The sequence below is a fragment of the Aquarana catesbeiana genome, linkage group LG08, assembly GCF_042186555.1.
Source record: "Aquarana catesbeiana isolate 2022-GZ linkage group LG08, ASM4218655v1, whole genome shotgun sequence".
NCBI lineage: Eukaryota > Metazoa > Chordata > Amphibia > Anura > Ranidae > Aquarana > Aquarana catesbeiana.
Genome location: NC_133331.1, coordinates 3,539,296 through 3,563,288, shown reverse-complemented (window position 1 = coordinate 3,563,288; position 23,993 = coordinate 3,539,296). Strand labels below are relative to the sequence as shown.

The 23,993-nt window shown below is 44.8% G+C and overlaps 1 protein-coding gene across 1 annotated transcript in view; it reads left to right on the top strand.

Moving 5' to 3' along the window:
• The window catches only part of LRRC23 (leucine rich repeat containing 23), a 29,639-nt gene extending 7,508 nt beyond the window's left edge, over positions 1-22,131 (top strand). The window contains exons 2-7 of the mRNA XM_073595433.1: positions 3,631-3,810; positions 7,167-7,279; positions 8,349-8,605; positions 12,958-13,088; positions 16,547-16,683; positions 20,982-22,131. Of these exons, the coding sequence (XP_073451534.1) occupies positions 3,634-3,810; positions 7,167-7,279; positions 8,349-8,605; positions 12,958-13,088; positions 16,547-16,683; positions 20,982-21,213 (1,047 nt within the window). The 5' untranslated portion in view covers positions 3,631-3,633 and the 3' untranslated portion in view covers positions 21,214-22,131. The remainder of the gene's footprint in view (positions 1-3,630; positions 3,811-7,166; positions 7,280-8,348; positions 8,606-12,957; positions 13,089-16,546; positions 16,684-20,981) is intronic.
• Positions 22,132-23,993: the final 1,862 nt, after the last annotated feature.

Genomic DNA, 23,993 nt, shown 5'->3' with positions numbered 1-23,993 from the left:
CTGCCCCAACATCAACACCCACCTCACCATGATCTCCATACTGCCCCAACATCAACACCCACCCACCTCACCATGATCTCCATACTGCCCCAACATCAACACCCACCCACCTCACCATGATCTCCATACTGCCCCAACATCAACACCCACCCACCTCACCGTGATCTCCATACTGCCCCAACATCAACACCCACCCACCTCACCATGATCTCCATACTGCCCCAACATCAACACCCACCCACTTCACCATGATCTCCAGCCCCCTGACTCTTCTCCATCTTCCTGCTCTTTACTGCAACCCTGGTGGACCTTCTCCTCCTGAACCCCCAAACCCCTTTATCTGTTACCCTTGACTTCTTTCCCTTCGGTATTCCCCCCTTGTCACACTCTATATCTCTCTCTCTTGTGGTGAACCCTTTGTCCCCGAATCCTGATCTATACATGGAGTTCTCAGGGGGTTCTATACATGGAGTTCTCAGGGGGCTTCTATACATGGAGTTCTCGGGGGGTTCTATACAGGGAGTTCTATATATGGAGTTCTTGGGGGGTTCTATATATAGAGTTCTCGGGGGCTTCTATACATGGAGTTCTCGGGGGGTTCTATATATGGAAATCTCGGGGGTCTCTATATATGGAGTTCTCTGGGGGTTCTATACATGGAGTTCTCGGAGGGTTCTATACATGGAGTTCTTGGGGGGGTTCTATATATGGAGTTCTCGTGGAGTTCTATACATGGAGTTCTCTGGGGGTTCTATATATGGAGTTCTCGGGGGGTTCTATACATGGAGTTCTCGAGGGGTTCTATACATGGAGTTCTCGGGGGTTCTATACATGGAGTTCTCGGGGGGTTCTATATATAGAGTTCTCGGGGGCTTCTATATATGGAGTTCTCGGGGGGTTCTATACATGGAGTTCTCGGGGGGTTCTATACATGGAGTTCTCGGGGGGTTCTATACATGGAGTTCTCGGGGGATTTTATACATGGAGTTCTCGGGGGGTTCTATACATGGAGTTCTCGGAGGGTTCTATACATGGAGTTCTTGGGGGATCTATACATGGAGTTCTCGCGGGGTTTTATACATGGAGTTCTCGGGGGATTCTATACATGGAGTTCTCTGGGGATTTTATACATGGAGTTCTCGGGGGTTCTATACGTGGAGTTCTATACATGGAGTTCTCGGGGGGTTCAATATATGGAGTTCTCGGGGGATTCTATACATGGAGTTCTCTGGGGATTCTATACATGGAGTTCTCTGGGGGTTCTATACATGGAGTTCTCTGGGGGTTCTATACATGGAGTTCTCGGAGGGTTCTATACATGGAGTTCTCAGGGGGTTCTATAAATGGAGTTCTCGGAGGGTTCTATACATGGAGTTCTCGGGGGATTCTATACATGGAGTTCTCTGGGGGTTCTATACATGGAGTTCTCGGAGGGTTCTATACATGGAGTTCTCGGGGGGTTCTATACATGGAGTTCTCGGAGGGTTCTATACATGGAGTTCTCGGGGGGTTCTATACATGGAGTTCTCTGGGGGTTCTATACATGGAGTTCTCGGGGGGTTCTATACATGGAGTTCTCGGAGGGTTCTATACATGGAGTTCTCGGGGGGTTCTATACATGGAGTTCTCAGGGGGTTCTATACATGGAGTTCTCGGAGGGTTCTATACATGGAGTTCTCGGGGGGTTCTATACATGGAGTTCTCGGAGGGTTCTATACATGGAGTTCTAGGGGGGTTCTATACATGGAGTTCTCGGGGGGTTCTATACATGGAGTTCTCGGGGAGTTCTATACATGGAGTTCTCGGGGGGTTCTATACATGGAGTTCTCGGAGGGTTCTATACATGGAGTTCTCGGGGGGTTCTATACATGGAGTTCTCGGGGGGTTCTATACATGGAGTTCTCGGGGGGTTCTATACATGGAGTTCTCAGAGGGTTCTATACATGGAGTTCTCAGGGGGTTCTAAACATGGAGTTCTCAGGGGGTTCTATACATGGAGTTCTCGGGGGGTTCTATACATGGAGTTCTCGGGGAGTTCTATACATGGAGTTCTCTGGGGGTTCTATACATGGAGTTCTCGGGGGGTTCTATACATGGAGTTCTCGGGGGTTCTATACATGGAGTTCTATACATGGAGTTCTCGGGGGGTTCTATACATGAAGTTCTCGGGGAGTTCTATACATGGAGTTCTCGGGGGGTTCTATACATGAAGTTCTCGGGGGGTTCTATACATGGAGTTCTCTGGGGGTTCTATACATGGAGTTCTCGGGGGGTTCTATACATGGAGTTCTCGGGGGTTCTATACATGGAGTTCTATACATGGAGTTCTCTGGGGGTTCTATACATGGAGTTCTATACATGGAGTTCTCTGGGGGTTCTATACATGGAGTTCTTGGGGGGTTCTATACATGGAGTTCTCGGGGGGTTCTATACATGGAGTTCTATACATGGAGTTCTCGGGGGTTCTATACATGGAGTTCTATACATGGAGTTCTCTGGGGGTTCTATACATGGAGTTCTTGGGGGGTTCTATACATGGAGTTCTCGGGGGGTTCTATACATGGAGTTCTCGGGGGTTCTATACATGGAGTTCTATACATGGAGTTCTCTGGGGGTTCTATACATGGAGTTCTTGGGGGGTTCTATACATGGAGGTCTCGGGGGTGATTGATTGTTCCATTGGTGCTCTTCTAGGACCTCTAATGATGTTTGATAAGAGGACCTTCCCCAACAGATGGAGGAAGCCCTTGTAATCTCATCTATGGGTACCCCTAGTTTACCATCCAATCCCGGGGTATCAAACTCCTCCAGCGTGGGCCGTATCAGGATTATGGTCGTCCTCAAAGGGCCATTTATATCTGTAAGACTAGATTTACAGCGCCCCCCCCCACATCAGACTTCAAGGGTCCCCCACCCTCCCTTACATCACAGTGCACCCCTTTACCTTGTGCTGCTGCTGGGAAAAAGCTGGGAAGCAGATTGTGCAGAGTCTGGAGGAGGACCAGAGGAAGATCTGTAGGAGGAGTTCAATCCTCCTATTTTTCTGCCAACTGCTGAGATGGGGGGTGGGGGGAGCAAAGACGAGCCTGTCTGTGGCTGCACAGAGAAACTCAGGATCTGTAGGAGAAGTTCTGTCTTCCTTTTTTCTGCCAACTGCTGAGATGGGGGGTGGGGATGGGGGGTGGGGGGGCGGTAAAGACAAGCCTGTCTGTGGCTGCACAGAGAAACTCAGGATCTGTAGGAGGAGTTCTGTCCTCCTTTTGTTCTGCCAACTGCTGAGATGGGCGTGGGGTGAGCAAAGACGAGCCTGTCTGTGGCTGCACAGAGAAACCCAGGATCTGTAGGAGGATTTCTGTCCTCCTTTTTTCTGCTAACTGCTGAGATGGGGGTGGCAAAGACGAGCCTGTCTGTGGCTGCACAGAGAAACTCAGGATCTGTAGGAAGAGTTCTGTCCTCCTTTCTGCTGCTGAGATGAGGAGGGTGTAGAGACAAGGGGGCACTGCAGCTACAGGAGAGGTGCGAGGGCCACATGAAATGGCCTGGTGGGCCGGATCCGGCCCCTGGTCCTTGTGTTTGACACATGTGATCTACTCAGAAAGTTTTATATATGAGTATTGTTATCATCCCCAGGAAATGTCCGACACCGAGGAAGATGTGTTGGAGGAGGAAGAGCAGGATGCTCAGGATCCTGTAGAGGAGGCCGATGAGGATGCCGAGGCTGGAGAAGAGGAGGAAAAGGAAGAGGAGCAGGAAGAAAAAGAGAAGGAAGAAGGAGAGGAGGAGGAGCCAGAGGAGGAGGAGCCAGTGGAGGTGAGGCATAAAATAAATCGGGGGTGGGATGGTAAGAGGGAGGGATCCAATGCTACATCTACCTTATTGATTTTTTTTCCCTTTTACCAAGTTTTAACCTAAACGGGTCTATTAATAAAAAATTTCCAAGCATTCACAAAGCTTATCACACATAATCACCATAACTTGCTGAATATGTTCATTTTTTTATGATTGCAGCTCCATCTAGTGGCCATAATGCAGTATTTTCCTTAAATACCTCAATCAGGAATATGCCACATTATGTCCACTAGATGGCGCTGACAATCACGGGTAATAAGAATAATAGGCAATTAGGAGGATTATTCCTGACTGCAGCAAATTTTTTATATACAGTACAGACCCCAAAGTGTAACACAAGGTCAACCTTTTCTTTTTCGAAAAGGGTTAAAGCCTCTCTCAGCTATTTAAAGAAACCCCTCCTGACTGACGCATTCCACCCAACGGTGCTGCTGTTTCCTTAATATCATTACAGGGGGTCCCCGGGTTACAAACAAGACAGGGACTGTAGGTTTGTTCTTAAGTTGAATCTGTTTGTAAGTCGGAACAGGTACATTTTTTAAGTGTAGCTCCAGCCAAAAAAACTATTTTTAAGCTATTTGGATAGCATAGGGAAGGGTTATCACCCCTGTGACATTTGTTCTGCTGTCTGTGCTCCTCTTCAGAAGATTTCACCTCACTTTCTGTCCCAATGACAATTGGATTTTGAAAATTGTGGGTTGTTGTGGAAACAAGCCTCGGTGATAAAGCATCAGTGGAGGTACCTTTTCCCCATAATAGCTCTTACAGGAGAGAATTTCCCTTCCTAGGGGTAGATTTCCTCTCACTTCCTGTTGTCTCCTTCCGTTTGTAAGTAGGAGTCGTTTGTAAGTTGGATGTTTGTAACTAGGGGACCCCCTGTATGTGATGCACTGTGACTGCAGATTTGTGTCTTTACAATGACCTTCATATGAGAAATTTGAGGATGTTCAGGCGTAGTCATTCACCTCTATAATTAGGGATGCGCCAATACCATTTTTTTTAATAGCGAATACTATACTTTTTTTTTTTGGTACTCGCCGATACTAATTACCGATACCGATACTAATTACCGATACCGATACTAATTACTGATACCTACCGCAACTGTTTTGCTTACACTTCAGCTTTCACCAATGGTACAAAGCATTAAAAAGTTCTTTACAAATGGAATACATTTTTTTTTTTAATTTATTTTTATTTTTTATTTTAATATTTTTAATTTTTTTATATATTTTTTACGCTTTTTTCAATGTGAAACGTAAATATATGTTAAAGGTGTAAGAATGTTACCGAACAAAGCAAACAAAAAATATGTTTTAATTAATAATAGTTTATAAAATAGAAGTAAAAAAAAAAAAGAAATCAGCAGAAAAATAATAATTAAATAGAGAAGGAGTATAAGGAGTTAATAAGGCTGATTGGAGTAAATTAAGGTAAGGGGTTCAACAGAGGAACATTTAACAAAAAACATTTTTTTTTACTTGACAGGTTGCTTTAAACTGACCTCATCTACAGATGGAAGTTTATCTGTAGATTAAGAAACAGAAAGATACAATAAGAAACAATGTTTCTTTTTATCTTTCTATTTCAGCGGCTGAGCGATGTTGTCGATAAACATTGCCCGGTGCTTTTTTTTTTTTTGACAGCTCCAGTTGCCAGGACTTTGTTTACAATTCAGGGGAACCCCGCTGACAACTGGGTGAGTCATCGGTTGTTAAGGACGCAGCTGCCCCGCTCCTTAAAGCAGAGTTCCGCCAAAAGAAAAAAAATTAAAAGTCAGTCAGCTACAAAAAGTGTAGCTGCTGACTTTTAATAATTGGACACTCAGCTGTCCCACAGTCTAGCGATGCGGGCGTAAGAAGCCTCGCTCCTCTCCGCGGCGCCGACATTCTAACAGCTGGGCACGAACCGCGCATGAGCGAGCCGCACTGTGAATGGCCGGGCAGTCTTCTGGAACCTGTGACGTGCCCCAGAAGATTGCAGGGATGGAGGAGAGGTGAACTTCCTTCCAGGGCCGCGGAGTCCTGGGACGATGTGGGAGCTGGGTGCCTCTAAAAAGAGGGTATCCGCCCCCCCCCCCCCCCGCCGCCAAAAGAATGATATGCCAAGTGTGGCATATTAGGGGGTCACCATCACTTAAAGAGGAACTGCAGTCTGCTCACATCATTTCTAATAAAGACATCTTTGCCATTCTAAAGCTTCCCTCCAACCACTGGGATTCTGTACTTGCCGAAATCTCCCTCCACTGAGTCTGGCTGCAGCCATTTTAACTGTGGGCAGCTGAAGCTGCTGCCTGTTCACTTCCTGGATTTACACAGAGGCACACCTCCCAGCTCGGCAGCTCTCATTGACCCTCTTAGGACTGATCCCCCCTCCCTTCCTGGAAAACTCTCAGGAGAGTAAGAGAGAGAGCTGTGTATGATGTCATAAGCCTAGGCTAATGACCAGACAGGAAACAGGAAGTGGGCTGTATAAGGGATTTACTGGCAGAAAAAAAATGTTTTACTATCCAAAGATAAAACAACAACAAGGGCAGAAGATTTAATAGATGGAAAGATGAGAAAATGACTGAAGTTCCGCTTTAACAACCAATAATTTACAGCTTTTTTTTTTTTTACATTTCAGCTGTCAGTGAGGGAATCCCTCTGACAGCTGAAATATCTGAGCCTGAAAATATCGGTTTCCGGTATTGGAGCATTAGTACCGGTACTAGTGCAACTGCGTAGTATCAGGACCGGTACCGGCATCGGTGTAACCCTATCTATAATTATCTTCACGTGAGATCTGTAGAAATGTCTCCCCTTCCTGCCCCTCCTTATCTCTGTGCATAAGCCCAATGTTGGGTGAAACGCGTCAGTGGGGGCTTCCTTGACGTTTGTTCTGGAACAATAAAGTTTTTACAAGGGTTGGATGTTTCAATATGCTGCTGGCTGTTATTTTTATTTTATTTTTTTTTATTATTAACTGGCTGACAGTTCAGGGAGAGGATGGGCTCCTGCTTGGCATCTTTACCCCCATGAAGGTGTGCTCCAGTATTCAGGAATTAGGAGTAATGGGAATATTTTACTCTCCAGTTTTTTGTTTTGTTTGCTGTCTGTGTACCCACTTTAGGGATTTCTTCTCACTTCCTGTGCTGGTGACAACATGTCCACTGAGACAGGAAGTAGGGGAGGGGCTCTCAAACAGGGACACAGCATTTAAATGAGACAAGGGTTCTCCCCTTCACCCATATAGTGATGTGATATAGTAATGTGTGTCACCCTCATGGCTGCTTCTAAATGAATAAACATTTTTTTTTGGGGGGGGGTCTTTTCCAGCCTCCGCCCCATGTGCCGCTAACTGAGGAAATGCTGAAGGAAGGACTGACCCTGCTGTGCAAGACAGGAAACGGTCTAGCTCACGCGTTTGTCAAGCTGGAAGTTAAAGATAAGTAAGTTCATGTAGAAATATGACGATCTTTATAAGTTCACAATCCGGAGGGGGGGGGGAGATCTGGGGTCTTACAGATCCCACATGTCTCCATAACGAGGACTTGTCTCTGCCCGTGTTGTTCACCCCTTATGATAGCAATAAAGTTAATTGAAAAAATAAGAATGTAAAAAATAACATAAAAGAAATGTAAATAAAAGAAATAATACAATAATAATTAAAGAAAATTTTACGCCCCCCCCCCCCCCGCCACAGGCACAAAGGTGAATGTGCACTTAGGTCCCGCCCGCTTTTGTAAATAGCGATCGCACCGCGCATGTGAGGTATCACCGCGATCATCAGAGCGAGAGCCAGAATTCTAGTGCCAGACCTCCTGTGTAACTCTGAACTGGTACCCGTTCGTCACTGATCTCTTCTGGGTACAGTGCGAGCGCACACACACGCCCCCGCCCGCCGACTCCCGCTGTGATTGTACAGCCGGAGTTAGTCAGCAGATTATTGGGCGGCTGCGTCCAATCACACCCCAGAGCTCTGTGTTGACAATCAGCACAGAGCTTTGTACAGAGGTTACGATCTTTCTGTTTCTTACCAAAAAGATAAAAAGGGATCAAAGTGAAACGCGTTGGCTGTGTTTGATGCACTTAAACAATAAACATTTCTAGAAGACCTCTGAATGATATGAAGTTTTGTATGAGACGCTCCTCAATGCCCATCCCAGTTTCTTCATTTTCAATGGAGCCCCCGGAACACCCTCATTGCAGGACGGACAGGTCCAAACGGGTCCTGAATCATCGAGTACCATTGTAGACACTTCTCCATTGTAAACTTCAGCTTCTCTCTACAAAACTATGGAAGATGGACACAGCTATGTGAACTATATAGACCTTTTCTGTATCCACCGCAGACCACCAAACAAATGAACTCTTCCTTTCTCCCAGCTGTCACTTCCCATATCAAGTCTGAATCTGATTGGTGGAAATAGGACAATACAGAGTTGTTATGTCAAATAATTTAAAAGAATGGAGTTGCTGACCCAGAATGTGACTTCCCTTTACCTTTCCCTCTTACAGAGAGATCACAGACATCTCCATCCTGCAATCATTTATACATTTGCGCTATGTGGACCTCTCCCAGAATACTCTTCAGGATCTCTCGTCTCTGAGCGCTCTCACCCATCTCCTCAGCCTACGTGTAGACCAAAACCAACTGGTTAGTGCCAACGGTCTGGGAGAACTACCCTACCTACAAAAAGCCAGCCTGGCCTCCAACAACCTACAGAACCTCCATGGGCTTTCCCACCCGCGGCTGGAGTCCCTCAACCTCATAGGTGAGTGATGGTCACATCATAGGAGCCTTTCTGCTGGAACCCCCCTATACATCAGCACTAACAATGAGAGAGGGTGGGGCAGGTCTGGGAGCCAATAGGAGGAACGAGCTAGTTAGTGCCAACGACCTGGGAGAATTACCCTACCTACAAATAGCCAGCTTGGCCTCCAACACCCTACAGAACCTCGATGGGCTTTCCCACCCGTGGCTGGAGTCCCTCAACCTCATAGGTGAGTGATGGTCACATCATAGGAGGCGCTCTGCTGGAACCCCCCTATACATCAGCACTAACAATGAGAGAGGGTGGGGCAGGTCTGGGAGCCAATAGGAGGAACCAGCTAGTTAGTGCCAATGACCTGGGAGAACTAGTGTATCAAAGTGTATTGTATTTGTACTGTCTACCCTCAAGTTGTAAAGCGCTACATAAACTGTTGGCGCTATATAAATCCTGTATAATAATAATAACTACCCTACCTACAAATAGCCAGCTTGGCCTCCAACACCCTACAGAACCTCCACGGGCTTTCCCACCCGCGGCTGGAGTCCCTTTAACCTCATAGGTGAGTGATGGTCACAACAATGAGAGAGGGAGGGGCAGGACTAAGGAGCCAATAGGAGGAACAAGCAAAGTGAGCAAAAGGATGACCTCTTGAGTCTTCTGCTGCTCCTTTACTATATAGTCAGATAGCTGGGCTGGAGAGAGGGCACAGACATTCTAAGGAGATGGTCAGAGACTGCAGACATGATACAGGAGATGATCAGAGACTGCAGAGATGGTACAGGAGATGATCAGAGACTGCAGACATAGTACAGGAGATGATCAGAGACTGCAGACATAGTACAGGAGATGGTCAGAGACTGCAGACATAGTACAGGAGATGGTCAGAGACTGCAGACATAGCACAGGAGATGATCAGAGACTGCAGACATAATACAGGAGATGGTCAGAGACTGCAGACATAGTACAGGAGATGATCAGAGACTGCGGACATGATACAGGAGATGGTCAGAGACTGCAGACATGATACAAGAGATAGTCAGAGACTGCGGACATAGTATAGGAGATGGCCAGAGGTTGCAGACATAATACATGAGATGATCAGAGACTGCGGACATGATACATGAGATGATCAGAGACTGCAGACATGATACAGGAGATGATCAGAGACTGCAGACATGATACAGGAGATGATCAGAGACTGCAGACATAGTACAGGAGATGATCAGAGACTGCAGACATGATACAGGAGATGATCAGAGACTGCAGACATAGTACAGGAGATGATCAGAGACTGCAGACATATTACAGGAGATGATCAGAGACTGCAGACATAGTACAGGAGATGATCAGAGACTGCAGACATAGTACAGGAGATGATCAGAGACTGCAGACATATTACAGGAGATGATCAGAGACTGCAGACATAGTACAGGAGATGATCAGAGACTGCAGACATAGTACAGGAGATGATCAGAGACTGCAGACATAATACAGGAGATGATCAGAGACTGCAGACATGGTACAGGAGATGATCAGAGACTGCAGACATAATACAGGAGATGATCAGAGACTGCAGACATAGTACAGGAGATGATCAGAGACTGCAGACATGATACAGGAGATGATCAGAGACTGCAGACATAGTACAGGAGATGATCAGAGACTGCAGACATAGTACAGGAGATGATCAGAGACTGCAGACATAGTACAGGAGATGATCAGAGACTGCAGAGATGGTACAGGAGATGATCAGAGACTGCAGACATAATACAGGAGATGATCAGAGACTGCAGACATAATACAGGAGATGATCAGAGACTGCAGACATAATACAAGAGATGGTTAGAGACTGCGGACATACTATAGGAGACGGTCAGAGACTGCAGACATAGTACAGGAGATGATCAGAGACTGGAGACATAGTACAGGAGATGATCTGAGACTGCAGACATAGTACAGGAGATGATCAGAGACTGCAGACATGGTACAGGAGATGATCAGAGACTGCAGACATATTACAGGAGATGATCAGAGACTGCAGACATAGTACAGGAGATGATCAGAGACTGCAGACATAATACAGGAGATGATCAGAGACTGCAGACATGGTACAGGAGATGATCAGAGACTGCAGACATGGTACAGGAGATGATCAGAGACTGCAGACATAATACAGGAGATGATCAGAGACTGCAGACATAGTACAGGAGATGATCAGAGACTGCAGACATGATACAGGAGATGGTCAGAGACTGCAGACATAATACAAGAGATGGTCAGAGACTGCGGACATAGTACAGGAGATGATCAGAGACTGCAGACATAGTACAGGAGATGATCAGAGACTGCAGACATAATACAGGAGATGATCAGAGACTGCAGACATAGTACAGGAGATGATCAGAGACTGCAGACATAGTACAGGAGATGATAAGAGACTGCAGACATGGTACAGGAGATGATAAGAGACTGCAGACATGGTACATGAGATGATCAGAGACTGCAGACATAATACAGGAGACGATCAGAGACTGCAGACATAATACAGGAGATGATCAGAGACTGCAGACATAGTACAGGAGATGATCAGAGACTGCAGACATAGTACAGGAGATGATAAGAGACTGCAGACATGGTACAGGAGATGATCAGAGACTGCAGACATGGTACATGAGATGATCAGAGACTGCAGACATAATACAGGAGACGATCAGAGACTGCAGACATAATACAGGAGATGATCAGAGACTGCAGACATAATACAGGAGACGATCAGAGACTGCAGACATAGTACAGGAGATGATCAGAGACTGCAGACATAATACAGGAGATGATCAGAGACTGCAGACATGATACAGGAGATGATCAGAGACTGCAGACATAATACAGGAGATGATCAGAGACTGCAGACATAGTACAGGAGACGATCAGAGACTGCAGACATAGTACAGGAGATGATCAGAGACTGCAGACATAATACAGGAGATGATCAGAGACTGCAGACATGGTACAGGAGATGATCAGAGACTGCAGACATGGTACATGAGATGATCAGAGACTGCAGACATAATACAGGAGATGATCAGAGACTGCAGACATGGTACATGAGATGATCAGAGACTGCAGACATAATACAGGAGATGATCAAAGACTGCAGACATAGTACAGGAGATGATCAGAGACTGCAGACATAGTACAGGAGATGATCAGAGACTGCAGACATGGTACATGAGATGATCAGAGACTGCAGACATAATACAGGAGATGATCAGAGACTGCAGACATGGTACATGAGATGATCAGAGACTGCAGACATAATACAGGAGATGATCAAAGACTGCAGACATAGTACAGGAGATGATCAGAGACTGCAGACATTCTACAAGAGATAGTCAGAGACTTGCGGTATGCTTCCAGGGATAGTAAGAGACTGCAGACATACTATAGGAGTTGTTGGGAGACTAGGGACATAATTCAGGAGCTCTAGATTGGAGACACAAAGTAATGGCTGCAGGGCCCCGAGGGTTGCACTAGAAGCCCCCAAAGGGCCTCATGTTGGGCGCCGGGGCTGTGAACTGATTGGGAAGGGGTGTCTAGACAAATCAGCAGCCCAATATAATTATTATTGTATCAGCTAATATATTTACCTGGAGTTCAGCTTTAAGTACCTGTTTCAGTTTTGGGTGGAGACAAATGTTAAACACCTGAAGTGACTCCGAGTCGAGTCTTGGATAGCTCTGGATCACACCTGAGCAACTTGCAGTGTTTTTCTTGAAGAGCTCCAACGCTCGACACGAGGGTCCCCATTGTATCCTATGGTGGCCATTCACACATGAGCGCCATGGCTGGAACAGGTCCATAAGCTTCTTCGGGGCAGAGCTGCGTGTTTTTGGTCCCTACAGACTTTAACGGGAGTGCCCGAAAAACGCTGCTTCTCCTTCTAGTAACTCGCTTTCCGTTGGCTAAAACAAAAACGCTCAAGCCTGAAAACGCCTACTAACACATAAAAAAACACTAGAAAACCACTTGGGGGTCTACGTATAAAGACATTCAAAGTGCAGATGTCTTAACCAGCTGGATGGGCACCGTGTTGTTTGTAATATAACTATTCCCTATGATCATCAGCTCCATCTAGTGGTCATAATGCAGTATTTCTTCTGATTGATGTATTGCAGACAAAATGCCGCATTATGGCCACTAGATGGAGCCGACGATCATAATTCATAATTATATTATAAACAATATGGCAATAATTTGCGGTGCCCGCTCTCAGGCCTGAACCTTAAATACAGGAACTGACATCTCTTATATTCTTGCCTACTTACCCCCTTGACTTAACTATGTCTCCTCAGGGAATAAACTGCGTACATTGGAGAGTCTCAACTGCATTAAACTATACAGTCTGCACACTCTGGAACTACGAAACAATCAGCTGCAGAGCACAGCCGGACTTTACCTGCCAAACCTGCGTAAGCTATACCTGGTGAGTTAAGGAACAGAAATGTGAATGCCCCCCCCCCAACGAAAAAAACCTAAATCGGAATGTACCAATGAACGCAGAGCACACTGATAAGCACCAGTCAGGTTCCAGAATGAATCAGGAATATAGGTGACATCCCGGCGGTGTGCAGCCTGGACAGTCATCCCCTAATAACCACTATAGGAGGACGGGTTAGGAGGAGATTGGACAAAAAAGAAAGCCAGGCTAGATTCTCCAACTTGAACTAGCTAGACTTCTCTACCCCCCCCCCCCCCCCGGGAGAGCCAACCTGAGCTGTGACAACGCTACTGGTGTGTTTCAGGGGTCTGCCTTTTCTTTAGGAAAGACGGAGCTCTAAAACGCATTGATGGCAACTTCTGTTACTGATTGTACATTGCAGGTTTTGTATTCCTCTGCCATATACACTATTTGACCCAAGAGCTGGGGACTCTGGACCATCACACCTACCTATAGCACAAGGCCAAATGTTTGAAGGACACTCATACTTATTGAGTCACTGGTTTGGGAACACTGGACCATCACATTTACCTATTGGAGACACTGGGCCATCACACTTACCTATTGGGGAAACTGGGCCATCAGACTTACCTATTGGGGAAACTGGGCCATCAGACTTACCTATTGGGGACACTAGACCATCACGCCTACCTGTTACATAAGGCCAAATGTTTGAAGGACACCTAACCTTATTGAGTCACTGGTTTGGGGATTCTGGACCATCCCACTTACCTATTGGGGATGCTAGAACATCATACCTACCTACTGGGGACACTGGACCATCACTCCTACCTATTGGGGATACTGGACCATCAAACCTACCTGTTACACAAGGCCAAATGTTTGAAGGACACTCATCCTTATTGAGTCACTGATTTGGGGATGCTGGACCATCACACTTACCAATTGGGGACACTGGACCATCACACCTACCTATTGGGGACACTAGACCATCACACCTACCTATTACACAAGGCCAAATGTTTGAAGGACGCCCCTTCTTATTGCGTTACTGGTTTGGGGACACTGGACCATCACACCTACCTACTGGGGACACTGGACCATCACACCTACCTATTGGGGACACTGGACCATCACACATACTTATTGGGGATGCTAGACCATCACATCTACCTATTGGGGACACTGGACCTTCACACCTACCTACTGCAGATACTAGACCGTCACACCTACTTATTGGGGGCACTGGACCATCCATCAAACCTACCTACTGAGGATGCTGGACCATCACAAATTTCTAATAGGAACACTGGACCTTCACACCTACCTATTGGGGACACTGGACCATCACATCTACCTATTACAAAAGGCCAAATGTTTAAAGGACACTCATCCTTATTGAGTAACTGTTTTGGGGATGCTGGACCATCACACTTACCTATTGGGGACACTGGAGCATCACACTTACATATTGGGGACACAGGACCATCACACCTACCTACAGGGGACCCTGGACCATCACACTTACCTACTGGGGACACTGGATCATCACACATACTATTGGGAATGCTGGACCATGACACCTACCTACTGGGGACACTGGACCTTCATACCTACCTACTGCAGATTCTGGATCATCACACCTACTTATTGGGGACACTGGACCATCCATCAAACCTATCTACTGGGGATTCTGGACCATCACACCTTTCTAATGGGGACACTGGACCTTTACACCTACCTATTGGGGACACTGGGCCATAACACCTACCTATTGCACAAGGAAAAATGTTTGAAGGACACCCCTCCTTACTGAGTTCAGGTGTCTCCAATGAAGGGTCCTGTAATGCTGCAGCGTACAAAGACATTTTGGACCTTGGTAACAGCTCAGTGAAGGTCCTTTTCTGTTCCAGCATACCTGTGTATGAAGCCAACTCTATAAAGACATGGTTTGACCAGTTTGGTGTGGAGGAACTCAAGTGACCTTCACAGAGCCCTGGCCTCAGTTCTACTGAACACCTTTGGGAATTGTAATGCCGATTGTGAGCCAGGTCTTCTGATCCAACATCAGTACCTGACCTCACCAATGGGCACAAATTCCCACAGGCCTCCAAAATTTTGTGGAAGTCTTCCCAAAGAAGTGGAGGATGTTATAACTGGCAAAGGGTGGTAACTCCATATTAATGACCATGGTTTCGAATTGAGATGTCCCACAAGCCCAGGGCTTTGACCTCCTGACCTCAACCCTACTGAACATTTTTGTGATGAATTGAACTGTCAATTGTGAGCCAGGTTTTCTCGTCCAACATCAGTACCTGACCCCGCAAATGCTTTTGGCTCAGTGGGCACAAGTTTCCGCAGACACACTCCAAGATCTTGTAGAAAGCTTTCCCAGAGGAGTGGAGGCTATTGTGGGCACAAATGGAGGCCAACATCATATTAATGGCCCTGGTTTTGAAATGGAATGTTGAATAGGCCAATACAGTATGTAGGTGTGATGGTCAGGGGTCACCACACTTTTGACCATCACTCCTTTGTATATCTATTGAACATCCCATTACATCACACTATTTGGCCACTGGACTATCACACCAACCTAATATTCAAGGCCAAATGTTTGAAGGACACCCCTCCTTATTGAGTTCAGGTGTCTCCAATGAAGGGTACTGTTAATGGCGCGGAGTACAAAGCCATTTTGGACCTTGTGGTGACAGTTCGGTGAAGGTCCTTGGCATTGAGGAACTCAAGTGTCCTTTACGGAGCCCTGACCTCAACCCTACTGGGAATTCCCTTTGGGAATTGTAATGCCGATTGTGAGCCAGGTCTTCTCATCCAACATCAGTACCTGACCTCACAAATGCTCTTTTGGCTCAGTGGACACAAGTTTCCCGAGACACACCCCAAGATCTTTCCCAGAAGAGTGGAGGCTATTGTGGGCACAAATGGCGGCCACCTCCATAATAATGGCCATTGTTGTGAAATGGGATGTTAAATAGCCATAAATAGGTGTGTTGGTCAGGTTTCCTCACTCTTTTGGCCATAAAGGGTATTTTTAGAACTTGTAAGCTCAAAAAGGAACATCTACTCCTCCAGACTGACACCCACCCATGATGGCATTTTGATATTTGCATACCCCCCCCCCCCCCCCCAAGAGCCAGCCCATTGCTTGCATCAGAACTGAGGGCTCCTGAGAGGCGTACTGAGGCAGGGTGCTGTGATGTCTTCAGGAAGCTATGTACCCTGTCGGCCCCTCCCACGAGCCATGACCTGCCTGCATTGCATAGAGAAGCACAGAGACCCAGTGTGATAGGACTAGAAGAAAGCACATAATGAAAATGAATAAAGGTGAGGAAGCTGTAGAACCAGGAAGGGAAGGAAGTAATGTCAATGAACATATGATTGGATCTGTATAAGTCATTATCTGCCTGCAAGTCCAACATCTTCCGGGTTCATGGAGGTCTTCACCATTTGGTTCTCCTCAGGCACAGAATAACATCAAGTCATTGGAAGGATTGGAGCATCTCGTCAGTCTCACCAGCCTTCATCTAAGAGACAACCAACTGGAGACCCTGGACGGCTTCTCGGAGAAGATGCGAGCTCTTCAGTACCTGAACCTCCGGTATGAAGATCCATTTCCACCACTAGGGCACCATTCCCACGGCCGTCCACGGCATGTACAGAAGGCTTCCCGCCTAATTAATAATGATGAATGTAGACAAGGGAGTGCAGAGCTCTGACAGAGGAAGCCTCCTGGATGTAAAGTGAAGTCCACCACCAGGGGGTGCTCTGCACACTTAGACAATAGTAGAAGAGAGACAGGCCGGCAACTCCATCTCCACATCAAATGTAAAGACTTTTATTGGCACAAAAAGTACAAAAGCAGACGCGTTTCGTCACATCGCCTCAATCACTGCACACAACTAAAATGAGAAAAATACTATATATAGGATACAAAGAGGGGGGTAAAGAAACCCCGCCCACCGGATGGGCAATAATCCAATTAAAGTGAAGAGTCCACTGAATTGTCCAAACAGTGAGGAGGGGAAAGAGAAGTATGTACTACAATTCAGAACATCAATAAGAAACAAAACAGCAAAAAAATAAAATTGAAATAGCTGCTAATAGTCTGCAGGAGATCTGCTGAAAAAAAAAGAAAAGGAAATAACTGTTAATAGTCTGCGGGATCTCCTGCAGACTATTAGCACCTATTTTTAACTTTTTCTTTTTTTTTAAATTCTTGTTTTCTGCAGGTCTCCTGCAGACTATTAGCAGCTATTTCATTACAATGTTTTTTGTTTTTTTTTCTTGCTGTTTCGTTTCTTATTGATGTTCTGAATTGCGGTACATATTTCTCTTCCTCCCACCGTTTGGACAATTCAATGGACTTTAGCTATATTTTTCTTTTTTTTTTTTTTCTTTTTTTTCTGCAGATCTCCTGCAGACTATTAGCAGCGATTTAGTTTTATTTTTTTTTTATTTGCAGATCTCCTGCAGACTATTAGCAGCTATTTTATTTTATTTTTATTTTTTGCAGATCTTCTGCAGACTATTAACAGCTATTTCTTTCTTTCTTTTTTTTTTCTCCTTTTTTTTTTGCAGATCTCTTGCAGACTATTATATTAACAGCTATTTAATTTTTTTATTTTTTTTGCAGACTATTAGCAGCTATTTCATTCATTTTTTTTTTGCTGTTTCGTTTCTTATTGATATTCTGAATTGTGGTACATATTTCCCCCCCCCCCCCCCACCATTTGGACAATTCAATGGACTTTTCACTTTCATACCTCCCCTCTTTCTAATCTATATATAGTAAGTTTCTCATTTTAGTTGTGTGCAGTGATCGAGGCGATGTGATGAAACGCGTCTGATTTTGTACTTTTTGTAACACGTGCCAATAAAAGTCTTTACATTTGATATGAAGTTGCCGGCTCCCCTCTCTTCTATAATTTATAATGTCCCCTCCCCCCTCCTGCTACCTATCTTGCCTATGTAAAAAAGAACTGTGTACTTACCTTTTTGGAGTCCGCTCTGGTCCAGTCACATGATCCCGCAGCTCCAGCTTCCCTGTGTCAGAGAGCAGCAGCTGCAGGGGAGAGGAGGGAGCACTCGACCATGGCTGGAAATTCTGGGAGCAGTGACATCACCTATCGGGCTCCCGAGTCCCAGCCATTGTGGAGTGCTCTCTCCTCTCCCCTGCAGCTGCTGCTCTCTGATACAGGGAAGCAGCTGCTGCTCTCTGATACAGGGAAGCTGGAGCTGCAGGATCACGAGGCTGGACCAGAGCAGACTGAAAAAATGTACAGTAAGTATACAGATTTTTTTATATATAGGGTAGGCAGGATAAGTAGCAGGTGGGGGATGGGGACATTTTTAAGAATAGTTAGTGTTAGGAATTTCACTTTAAGGGCAACCGGGGGGGGGGCAGTAAAACCAGGTGGCTTCACATTTCCCAATTTGCCCCACTAACATTACAGCCAGCCAGGGCTGTTCACATGCCACGGCCCACTGCAATTTTAACTCTGCAGAATTTGACCCCCTACCAGGTTATTTATTTATTTTTTGCTGTGTGCGTCCTGCTGGGGAGATCTCTCTTTACTTCCTGTCTTGGAGACACAACAGGAAGTGAGAAGGGAATTCTCTTGGGATTTCAGTGTTGCAGCGGATGAGTTTTCAGCTCAAACAGGAAGTTCACTGGACTTCGTCAGGTGTTGAGTTTATTTCCATATGGAAAATGTTCAGCTTAAACTGAAGTTTCATATTCGTATATTAGCCCGACATATTTCGCCTACTAGCTTCATCAGGGGATATATACGAATCAGTCAGAAAATGCATAAGACTGTACAAAAATACAAAAAGAAATGAAATAAGTACAGGATATGAAAGACATATACGTATCATTAGACATACAAGTATCACTTCCCAATACTTTCTGTATCTATCCCAAAGCTGTTAGTTTTATGTTAACCACTTAAGGACCGGCCTAATTTTTCAAACTTGTTGTTTACAAGTTAAAATCATTTTTTTTTTTCTAGAAAATTACTTAGAAACCCCAAAACATTATATATATTTTTTTCAGACCCTAGAGAATAAAATGGCGGTCGTTGCAATACTTTGGAAAAAAATATTTTTTTTAAAAATTAGAAAATAAGATAATAACAGTAAAGTTAGGCCAATTTTTGTTAATATTGTGAAAGATAATGTTACGCCGGGTAAATTGATACCCAACATGTCACGCTTCAAAATTACGCCCGCTCGTGGAATGGCGACAAACTTTGACCCATAAAAATCTCCATAGGCGACGTTTAAAACATTTCTACAGGTTACCAGTTTTGAGTTACGGAGGAGGTCTTTCACGAGAATTATTACTCTCGCTCTAATGATCGCGGTGATACCTCGCATGTGTGGTTTGAACACCGTTTCCATATGCGGGTGCGACTTACGTATGCGTTCGCCTTTTATTTTATTCATTTTTTTTTAATTTAATGTACTTTTTTTTTTTTTTTTTTTACACTGTCCTTTTAAAAAAAATTAAAATTGGGTCACAATGTAAAAATCCCTTGTAATAGAAAAAAATCATGACAGGACCTCTATAATATAAGATCTGGGGGTCAAAAAGACGTCACATCTCATATTTACACTTAAAAGCAATAAAAAAAATTAAATAAATGTTTTTCTCTGCTTTAAGACCATGGGGCAGAAGTGACATTTGACGTGTCGCTTCCGTCATCCAATGATATGGAGCCGGGCGGGGGCCATCTTCCCCTCACTCGGTTTCATGCTACTGAGGGGAAAGGATCGGATCGTCTCCAGTAAGCGGTGGAGACGAACGGAGTGCGGTGGACGGGGACACCTCTCCCACCGCTGATAAAGGTGATCTCACGGCGAATCCACCGCGGAGACCACTTTTATCTGAAAGAGGACTGCCCGCCGTTTCAGAAAATACTATCTGCTGCCATAACCCCGGGATTCTACATCAAAGTACTGACGTATGACGACAGCGGCTGGTCCGTAATTGGTTAAAGTCACTCTCTGGAGAAAGGGCTCCCTTGTAGTGGGGCAAGGGTTAAATGCTCATTTACGTCTAGGGGATCCTCAAAAAGTTCTGATTGTCTGCTTCCTCCGGCATCCTGCTCCATTAGTGGACTCTTCCTTGGTCTCCGCCCATCCAGGACTGGACTATAGGCTCTGCGTTGGACTTGATGTGGTCAGAGAACCTGCAATTTCCGGGATGTAGGGAAGAAGGACTGCAGGGACCAGCCCGCGGGAACAGAGGATCGGGTAAGTAAAACTGCTTTTTTTGGGCCCCCTAAGACCTAAATGAGCATTTAACTCTTGTGTTTCCAGGGCAATTCCTCTACAAAGCAGCATTTTTTCCTTTCCCCGGAGTTCAGCTTTAATATTCTGTTTCAAGGACCGCTTTATGCATTGAGGTACGTCCTTTAGACCTCAGTCTATCCCCCCCAGTATGGTCACCTGATGAATAGGCACCTTCCACAGACAGCGCAACTCTTCAATAAGACACAGCAGTTTATTACATCCTAGTTTTCCTGGTTAAGATGTAATACATGGGGTGTTCACCGGTCATATCAAAATGTAAAGAGTCAATAAGCCATGTTCCCACTATGAAGGCTGGTGACTTACTGAGAGAACCTGACGAAGGGAGGGATCTATCTAAGGACTAAAACCAACTAACCCCAACATACAGGTAAACTAGAATTTTACCATTTTACAGACAGTAAAATAATACATGTCGTAGTTACACTGAATTGCCACGAGATGTCACCATATGTAATAAAAAAAACAACGCAACAGTGATGGGTAAACTATAAGTGTCCCAGAACATTTGAACTTTGAGTATAAGTCCATAAATATTGAGCCTCATCATAGCTGAGTTTCCTTCAACTTTCCCCTTTGCAGAGGTAATCTGGTGCCCAGGTTACAAGAGGTGGAGAAGCTCAAAGTTCTCCCCATGCTCCGAGCGTTGGTTCTGAGGGAGAACCCAGTCGAAGAGGAGGATGGTTACCGCCTGGAAACGCTCATCGCTCTGCCCAACCTGGAGAGACTTGATAAAGATTTCTTCGAGGAGGAAGAAAGGACAGAAGCTGCAGAAACCAGGAAGACCCGACTAGAGGAAGGACTAAATATATGACAGGGGGACAGCGGATGGGATTGGGAGGGTAGACAAGGGATGAGGCCTCTAGTTTTTGTATGTTTGTGAGTGAATGATACATTATTGCTGAACCATCTGAGGAATTTGAATGTAAGAGATACGTCCTAAAAGTTCAATAACGTTTTTAGGACGTATCTCTTACGTCCACCTCCTCTCCCCCCCTGCCAAGATAAACCCAGCTGGAGGACAGATCAATATATAATAGGGGATAGCGGAAAGGACTGGGGTGGGATATAAGAGATGAGACCTCTAGTCTTTGTATGTGTGCAGATGAATGATACAATATTGTTTAAACAGCTGAGGAATTTGAACGTAAAAAATATATTCTAAAAGTTCAATAACATTTCTAGGACGTATCGCTAACGCCAATCCCCTCTCCCCCTGCCAAGACCAGGCTCCAGGACAGATTCCATATATAACAAAGGGACAGAGGATAGGATTGGGGATGAGACCTCTAGTTGTATGTGTGCGGGTGAATTATACATTGTCTCTTAACCAGGAATTTGAACGTCCTAAAAGTTCAATAAAGTTTGAACATTACTGCTTAACCCTCTGAGGATTTTGAACGTAAGAGATACGTCCTAAAAGTTAAATAAGGTTTCTAGGATGTATCACTTATGTCCAGTTCCTCTCCCCCTGCCAAGACCAGGAAGACCCGACTAGAGGACAGACTATATATATATATAACAGGGGGATAGCCAATAAAATTGGGGTGGGAGATAAAGGAGGAGACCTCTAGTCTTTGTGTGCGGGAGAATAATACATTATTGCTTAACCCTCTAAGGAATTTGAACGTAAGAGATACGTCCTACAAATTCAATAAAGTTTCTAGGATGTATCTCTTACGTCCATCCCCTCTCCGCCTGCCAAGACTGGGAAGACCCGGCTAAAGGGCAACAAAATCAATAATTAATAGGGGGATAGTGCGTAAGATTAGGGTAGGAGATAAGGAATGAGATCTCTAGTTGTATGTGTTGGGGGGGAATGATACATTATCACTGAACTCTCTGAGGAATTTGAATGTAAGAGATACGTCCTAAAAGTTCAATAAGGTTTCTAGGATGTTTCTCTTATGTCCATCCCCTCTCCGCCTGCCAAGACCAGAAAGACCCGATTGAAGGACAGACTAAATATATAACAGGGAGATAGCCGATAAAATTTGGGTGGGAGATAAGGGATGAAACCTCTAGTCTTTGTATGTGTGCGGGAGAATAATACATTATTGCTTAACCCTCTGAGGAATTTGAACGTAAGAGATACGTCCTACAAATGCAATAACGTTTCTAGGATGTATCTCTTACGTCGAGCTCCTCTCCGCCTGCCAAGACCGGGAAGACCTGGCTAAAGGACAACAAATCAATATATATTAGGGGGATAGTGCGTAAGATTAGGGATCAGACCTCTAGTCTTTGTATGTGTCGGGGTGAATGATACATTATCACTGAACCCTCTGAGGAATTTGAATGTAAGAGATACGTCCTAGAAACCTTATTGAACTTTTAGGACGTATCTCTTACATCCATCCCCTCTCCGCCTGCCAAGACCAGGAACACCCGACTGAAGGACAGACTAGATATATAACAGGGGGGTAGTGGATAAAATTTGGGTGGGAGATGAAGGATGAGACCTCTAGTCTTTGTATGTGTGCGGGAGAATAATACATTATTGCTTAATCCTCTAAGGAATTTGAACGTAAGAGATACGTCCTACAAGTCCAATAGGGTTTCAAGGATGTATCTCTTACGTCCAGCTCCCCTCCCCCTGCCACTAATACCGACAATTACCGGCTGTCAAAATGACAATAGTTTGCTGGTGTGGTGGAATAGGCAGTAATGTATCATTCACCCACAGACATTAGAAGGTCTCATTCCTTATCTCTACAATGTATCAATGTATCGTTTCCTTGTATCCACTATAACACTCCGATGGAGACCAAAGCTGTGACCTCTGCATGGGACATTGTATTGTTTTTATTGGTTTTGTTTATTACGAATGTCAGTGTTACATAAACAAGAAAAGGCACAAGAAATGTCTTGTGTAAATTCTTTTATTTTATTTCTCTGTCAATAAATTCCATAGAGAATAAAATATTTTTTGAAAAACAGAATTACCAAAAGAAAGTCAATTTTCTTTTCTTTAAAAAAAAACGTACGTATTTGTTTTTTTTAAGCACTGATAAAGTTATGGCCAAATAAACAATGTAAAAAAAATGTGTGGTCCATGGGGGGTGTACCGGTATGAGGGCTGAAGTGGTAAAACGCAATTGCAATTTTTTAAATAAAATACTTTTCTTTGTCTTTTTTTTTTTTTTGATCTCAGCGCTGATTACCTGCAGCCTCTTTCAGCCACTTCCCGTCTTACATTCCTTCACAGGACCCGATATCTACTAGTGACGACAGTGCAAGACGCGTGTCAACTTCAATCAGGGGCACATGTGACACAGTGACAACATAAATTCACAATTAGGAGAGAGTTGTCACCCCATAACAGGAAGTTCTTGAGCGACAACCTTCATGGAAGTGACAACTCACTCAGCAATTGGGGGACGGGGACAGAGTGTTACCACATTACAGCCACTAGATGGTGCTGACGATCCAAGGTAATAAATGTATTAAAGTGAATATAAAGTCCAAAAAAAAAATAATAGGTGACCTCACACCCCCAACCTGCAGTATGAAAAGGGAACAAGGACCTTCATGGCAGTGTGACAACTCGCTCAGCAATCGGAAGGACATATTATCACATTGCGGCCACTAGAT